At 41.8% G+C, this 7,858-nt stretch overlaps 1 protein-coding gene across 1 annotated transcript in view; it reads right to left on the bottom strand.

Annotated features, from left to right (window-relative positions):
• The window catches only part of LOC108795931 (multidrug and toxin extrusion protein 1-like), a 35,942-nt gene that overhangs the window by 19,914 nt on the left and 8,170 nt on the right, over nt 1–7,858 (bottom strand). Inside the window, exons 5-7 of the mRNA XM_018567268.1 lie at nt 6,563–6,605; nt 5,215–5,259; nt 1,074–1,171 (exon numbers count right to left, since the gene is read on the bottom strand). Of these exons, the coding sequence (XP_018422770.1) occupies nt 1,074–1,171; nt 5,215–5,259; nt 6,563–6,605 (186 nt within the window). The remainder of the gene's footprint in view (nt 1–1,073; nt 1,172–5,214; nt 5,260–6,562; nt 6,606–7,858) is intronic.

The following is a 7,858-nucleotide window of genomic DNA, read 5'->3' as shown; positions in this document are numbered from 1 at the left end:
AACAGTTATGATTAAATACATTTTAATATAATTCAGTATAATACAAATGTTATCAATAGGATAAAAAACATATAACTGTGTTGTGTACATATAGACCTTTCAATGAGATCATTAGACAGTGAGGTGGCTGCCCCATCCTTGCTCTGGTCACTGTATTGCCATTGTCACTCTGACTAAGCCAAGTGTACAGTGCCATACATATGTAGTGAGAAGTTCTTCCACCATGTGAACAGTCTGTGTCACACAGAGATATTCTGACTGCTATGTGCGATAGGTACAGGGAAATCCCCAAGATTGCTGTGATGATAAATAAAACCTGTGCTGGGAGAATTACAGAGGCTTCGGAAAATACAATTTTATTGGCTGTCACTGGCTTTACATCACTGTCTTGAAACAGGCAAATTAAGTCAAAATTTCTGATCTGTGTACTTGTTCTGGGTCACTGACTCAAAATACTGATCACCGCCTTGTCAGCATGACAGCCAGGCAACTAGCACTTTCAGAAGGAGATCAGCAATGTATCAGCATTCATATTTTCCTTTAGACTCCTTTAACTCTTAGGCTCCTTCCACACGTTCACAAGGTAGGATTACATGTGGTTTACAGTAGATGATTATCGCTCGACACAGGATAGATCACAATCATCTATCCCAAAGGGCATGTAATTGTTCTATGTGAATTACATGTGGACAACCACTGACAGATGCGGCCACTGTCACCCTGCCATTTACTTCAATGAGCCATTTACTTCAGCGGCCCCATCTTAATGGAGACATCCGGGATTTCTGCTGAAAAAATCTGTAGGTTCCTGCTGCAGGAATTCCAGAACGCCCCGTGTGAATGGAGCCTTACTCATGGCAAACAATGCTTCTGTATACCTGAGTGCTTGTTATTATTGAGCCATTTACTGTATGCCCCCCTTCACGTTTTACAACAACACGGGTAATGATAGCACTATACAGTATGTACAACTTATCAATAAATCATTATCAATATCCGGCTTTAATAATCTAATAATCATATCAATAAAGGATTATAACAATGTTAACAATGTAAATTTTAACAAAACTTACATGACTCCCAGGCCAAGCACGTACAAGAAAATGTAATTAATAAGTGCGTTAAAGATATTTGCTACCAATCCAGTTAGCACTTGTGGAAATATTATTCCCTGTAAGTGATACGATCTGTTAGCTAATGAACAAGGAGATACTGTATATTATTATTATTATTATACAGGATTTATAGCACCAACAGTTTGTGTTGCGTTTTACAAAATGAAGAAGGTTAGGAGGGCCCTGTTCAAGAGAGCTTACAATCTAGCAGGAGGGGATATACAGTATATACATGTTATATGGGTGGCTCATGTGACATTTACCATTTAGGCCCTGTTCACACCTGCGCGTTCTGTGAACGTGCGCCAAAGCGCGCGTTTATGTGCACGTTCGGCACGCGGTCGCAGAAATGCGCACAAATGTGCAATATGTATTCCATCTTAATGGCACTAACACACGCTAACAGGACACTCATTCCAACGATGCGCAGGTGTGAACTGGGCCTTACATAAGGTGTATTTTTCTAGTGTGTTTTAAATAGCAGTAATTAATAAACATGTAGAGTACATTTTATTCTGAATTAATTTTTTTACTAATTACATTAAATTTAGATATCCGGATGCATCCGAATTTCTGAATTCAAACACGTCCAAATGCGAATGCATTTGAATCTACGTTTAAAGAGAATTTGCATCCGTCCAAATTTTGTTCAAAACTAAACTAAATCTGACTGTTCTCTGGCCAATCACATGTTTTTTTGGGCTGCTAGGGGTTGCATTACAGGCAAAGTCATGTGACACGAGCTTTCAAATAGAAAATCGAACAGTTGATGGGACACCAATGATTTTTTTTACTGTACTGTGAGGTTGGACTATTTTTCCCAGGCCGAACGACTATTGATGAATCAGTGGGGTTTTCGTTAGCCAAAAGCCAAAAATCATTTTTCGTTAGCCAAAATCGTATCAAGAACACAGCACATGCGCAAAACGAAGTATAGTTAGTATGGCTATTCAACAATCTCCGAAATCGACATTTGACTCTGCTTGATGGGGTATTTGAGCTATAATCAAACAAGGGTTCATGGCTGAAACGAAAATTGCAGACTGAAAATCTACTAGTGATTGGCCAGCCTTAATGCTGTGGAGTAGGAGAGTCGATGAGAGCAGTAGGTGAGCACACGGTGTCAGAAATAAAATGACTAAAAATAACCCCCAAAAATGATTAAGTTAATTTATAATTAAAGAACCCCATCCGAATAGATCCAAAACAAAATCAAAGAATGAACTAAATCAAATTTCGGATCCGAAAGACAAAACAAATAAAAATCCAAATTGATTTGAAAAAAGAAACTAAACAAATTTTTTGCGGGGTTACATGTCTAGTAATTAATTAATCTGTAATGAATGTTTGGTAACTGTCACATTTGCTGCTTTATAAATATGCCCCTAACAGTGATATTATAGCACTAGTAAATAGTAAAATACCAATACGTACAGTAGACTTGTGCGCCGTCAAAAAATTTGTTCTGTTTCGTTTCGGAATATCCGTTATTTCGTATTTCGTAATTCGTAACTGAACTCAATTCGAATTCGTACGAAATACGAATTTTCGTTAGTGGCGGTTATATTTTCGTAACTTTACAAACATTCGTTATGATGAAGCTAAAAAGCAAAATACCTTTGTTAATATTGGAGTGGTAGTTGTTTTTTTTATCCGAAATACGAATCCGTCCGTTAACGGATTCCGTATCCGAATTTCGTATTTAAAAAAAAACTACATCAACTCCAATATAAATGTACTTTGCTGTTTGCTTTTTAACTTCAATATAAAACGAATGTTCGTAACGGAACGAAAATACGTCAACGGAATTTCGTATTTCCTGCCTGTATTTGTAATGCAACTCAGCAGCAGAAGAGAACCTCTGATTGGTCAACCAAAACGAAATACGAATTCTGTTAAAGGATTCCGTATCCGAATTTCGTATTTAAAAAAAAAATATCTTCAACTCCAATATAAATGTACTTTGCTTTTTAACTTTAATATAACGAATGTTCGTAACGGAACGAAAATACGTCAACGAAATTTCGTATTTCCTGCCTGTGTGTGTAACTGTGTATTGTAATGCAACCCTCAGCAGCAGCGGATCCGTATTTCGGATTTAAAAAAAAATCTTGTCATGTTGTTCAACCTCATTTACAGGGGTAATATTAGTTCCTGTTTCAAAGAAATTCGGATGCGAAATTCGTTAACGGAATTTCGTATTTCGGATATAATTCGGAAACTGTCATTCGGATTTCAGGGAAATTCGTACGAATTTCGATTCGTAACGAAACGAATCGCACATGTCTAACGTACAGAGGTGACTAAATATAGGGTGTTATGCGTGCTTGCGAATTGAAAATTTAGGGGGAGGAAAGGAGTGGTATCAAGGATATAACACCAGAACAAGAGAAGAGCAGGTTTGTGAATGTACTAGTTGTGTAATAATAACTCATTCATCTTAGTGAATAGAGCCTATTGTGTCTGTTCAAAGAAAGCACATTTAAAGCTACTTTAATACTCATCCAAAAGCAATTATTGATAAGATATTTTATCACGTTTGCTGTACCAAATATTAAAGCAAAAAATGTCATGTCAATCTAGATCTACTATGTGTGCACCAAATCTCTTTTTAAACCCAGATAATACCAAGTGAAAGTAGTAATAACATCAGCTCTGTGCTTGTGTAGATAGCAGAGCTGTGGGAGGGGTGTCAGTGGGCTCCACCCACTACAGGCTAAAGCAGGGGGCGGAGACAAGACCAGACACTCTGCACGAGAACAGAGAGCAGCAGTGACAGGTCTTTATTACAGGAAGTTCTTGTACAAAGGATTAAGTGCAGGCGTTATTTCATGCCGGATTACTGCACATATGTGGATGAAAGACTCTGGTTACAGTCCAGGTATCTCTAAATTGAATAGCGACATTTTAGAGGGCGCTACAGACACAAAACACACTAAGGGGCTGATTTATAAATCTTTCACTCATTTGCATGGCACTAACACCACTAGATGGCACTGAGGAGCATAAGACATTTCTATGCTCCTTATTGCTATCTAGTGGCGGTGCTGCCGTGTGAACAGCATTCGCTCAGCTATACACTGGGTGGAAGATTTATGAATCAGCCCCTAAGACTTAAATAACTATACACATGCCTCTTTTATAGGGACAACATTTGTATTGCCAAGTATTCAGCTTTAACATAGATTTTTAAGCTACGTATTGTTTTAACTGTTGGACGGAGTGGGAGTCAGGATCCTTATTCATGTCAGGATTTTATTTATGTCTGTGTACCCGTTGGAGAGATTTCCCATCCCTTCCTGTCCTGGTGTCAACAGTTAGTAAAGAATCTCCCTGATGTGGGCAACTGACAGCAACCTGACAGAGATTTAAACTCTTCCCTGTTTTCCTAGTAAAAGAGTTTTTACTGCTGTCTGTGTCCTTGTTGGAGCGATTTCTCTCACTTCCTGTCTTGGTTACACAGCAGGAAGTGAAGAGAAATCTCCTCAACAGAGATATGACTCTTCCTCACTTTATCAAAACTTAAATAGAAATATTTTTTACTTTTTTTAGTTCAGTCCATCAAAATGGCTCATTTCAGGTTTGTGAGGAACGTCCTCCACCTTCTACGTTCCACACTACAAAGACTTGCACAAGGGGGAGACCTCTTTGATTGGTTTTGCAATAGATGTGGCAATGCACCAGACCCAGAATATCAATACAGGAAGGTCTGTGCCATTTGCACAGCACTAGAGCCAGCAGATGCCACTAAGAAACATAGGAATTTCCTATGCCCCTCATCGCCATCTGAAGGCGATAGTGCCATTCGAATGGCATATAGAATATCAATACAGCAAGGTCTAAGCGCTAGAGCCTCTGAGAAATAGAATGCACTATTGGAAGGTTTAACCTGAGAATGCTGAAATATCATCTTTGAATGGACAGAGTCATTAGCAGGGCTGACTCATCTCTAGGATTCCGGTTTGTATCTATTTAATAACCTGTAGATGTCACTGTAGTATAACTCAACAGCAGGCCCTGGACCTGAACTTAATTGGAGAACATATACATAAAGCTAGTCTGCATTTTGTGGGTTCACAGTGTCTGTGGGTTTTGGTACCTGGTTCTGCAAATATTTGGCTTGTAGTTGATAAAGAAATGAAGCCTTAAAAAAAAGAAAAAAAAGTTAATGGATACAGGAAGTCAGAAATATTACAGAGAAAATCTCTTTCATGGTAAAACACCTACAAAATGATTATGACAATAGTAAAGTGTTTCTAACAGGGCTCAGATGTCAGTGATGAGTGTGGGGTGCAGAGGTGAGTAATGGGCATGGGGTGCAGAGGTGAGTGGTGGAAGAGGGGTGCAGGGTATACAGAGATTAGTGATGGCGGTGGGTGCAGAGGTGAGTAATGGGCATGGGGTGCCGAGGTGAGTGGTGGAAGAGGGGTGCGGGGAAAAAAGAGATTAGTGATGGGGTGGGGTGCAGAGGTAAATGATGAGCATGGGGTGCAGAGGGGAGTGGTCGTGTGGGGTACAGAGGTGAGTGGCGGAAGAGGGGTGCTGGGTACACAGAGATTAGTGATGTGCGTGGGGTGCAGAGGTTAGTGATTGGTGTGGAGTGCAGAGGAGTGATGGGCATGGGGTGCAGAGGGGAGTAATTGGTGTGGGGTACAGGGGTGAGCGGTGGAAGAGGGATGCTGGGTATACAGAGGTTAGTGATGGGTGTAGGGTGCAGAGGTGAGTGATGGGCATGGGGTGCAGAGATGAGTGTTGGAAGAGGGGTGCAGGGTATACAGAGATGAGCAGAGAAGCAGAGGTTTGCAGTGAAAGAGGGGTGCAGGGTAGGGGTTGGATGTATGTGTTTCTTAATGATTTCTTATATACTTAGTCAGGCTAGGTTCACCCCTGCACATATGTTGCTGCACTTTTCCCTGTAATATTAGAAGGGTTTTTCCTTTTTTATATTCCCTACATTTGTGTAAATGATAACAAGTGATCCTACCAGTGTATCCACAGGCACCTTCTTTCCTAGAGTGACAACCCTTTGTGAATTCAGCTAACTTGTTATCACCATTTCCTCCAGCCTTACAAGGTGGACTACAAGCAGCTGTGACTACAAGGCACATTGTACTGACATCATGTTCCACTCTGATCTCTGCAGTAAAACCATGACATTCAGCTACCACTGGAGCGCACACGTGTTCACAGGACAAGTTCATACAAACAATGTACAGGGTGTGCACAGGGCAGGATGAGAAGACATAAACAAAGGAGGGAGAAAACTATATTTTTGACACATATATAATGCATTCCTATTGTACTGACAGTGCTCTACAAAATGAAGTATTCTTTTGTGAGAGTTTAGTTCTAATCTAAGGGCGGGTTTGGATATATTTTGATGCAATCTTGATTTCTTACAATATCATATTCATGGAGCCATTGGAAACGGACATGTTTATACTTACTGGGAGGGCTGGAATGAATATCAGAACGTAGATCTGCGTCAGTCTACAGGAGAAAGAAAATACATCAATGATTTCATTTAAATCCTCCTGTGATAAGAAAGTGGACAAAATCCAGTGTCCTATCCTATCCTATTTCAGTGGCAGGGGACAGGAAGTGATGCTACATTCGCCCAATGGGGACACAAGCAGCGTTAAAACTGGGCAAGGGGTGTAATTCACCTGTACTCAAAAATAAAAAATAAAGTTTTATCTGGACTGTTTGAATGAATGATTACAAATGTACTGATAAAATCTACTAACATTGTTGTAGAACCCTGAGCACAGTTATCTGCCACTGCAGTCTCTGTAGACCTGAGCCAACAAAGCTGACTGCAGGGACAGTCCTGCACAAAATGGCAATTAAATAGCTATGCGGCGATCCAGAGACTAAGGGCTCATTCACACGGGAATCAGCCGGCATGTACAGCTCCGTGCTGCGTGCACGGTCGTATCAGGCAGCTCCCGGGAAGGACAGGTGCTGCGTGTGATTAGTACGAAGCCCCTGTCCTTCTCTATGGACTAGGCGGCCATATGCAGTGCAGGTCTGTACGGGTGCGTGCATCCCGACTCAGGTAGTACGCTCACCCGCGTAGTCCCATAGAGAAGGACAGGGGCTGCGTACTAATCACACGCAGCACCTGTCCTTCCCGGGAGCTGCCCAATACGGCCCTGCACACAGCACGTAGGTGACGGCCGATTCCCATGTGAATGAGCCCTAAAGCATAGGGGCTGATTTATAAATGTCCCCCCTAGCGTATAGCTAGTGGGTGCCGTTTGCACAGTACTAGCGCCAGTAGATGGCGATAAGGAGCATAGGAAGTTCCTGTACTCCTCAGCGCTATCTAGAGGCGCTAGTGCCATGTGAACGGCATCTGCCATCTATATGCTGCGCAAAATATATACAAATCTGCCCCATAGTGTTGTTATAGAGACTTTCTGGGTTTTGTGGCCACAGGGCTCCAGGAGGCAGAGGATGTAGGTGTGTTAAGAGCTATCCTACCCTGAGTAGCATTGATTAAACCCTAAACAGCTGTTAAACAAATACACTTCCCAGCTAGCCAGTGAGTGACACTGGAAGTGATGTAATGCACATCACTTCCGGGTCCAGTGATCGGAAGAGAGCTCAGCGGCTGGAAGCCTGCTGATCTCCCTACGATCCATCAGGGGAGACACACCATGCCGGTCCCAGGCTTGCATGGAGGAGAGCGGAGCCCTGGAAGCCGACGGCGGCACCGGCGGTGGAGGGGGGGGGGGGGG

This window comes from Nanorana parkeri, unplaced genomic scaffold, assembly GCF_000935625.1.
Source record: "Nanorana parkeri isolate BGI_ZX_2015 unplaced genomic scaffold, ASM93562v1 scaffold1026, whole genome shotgun sequence".
In the NCBI taxonomy this organism is placed as follows: domain Eukaryota; kingdom Metazoa; phylum Chordata; class Amphibia; order Anura; family Dicroglossidae; genus Nanorana; species Nanorana parkeri.
This window is presented reverse-complemented; position numbering and strand designations above follow the sequence as displayed.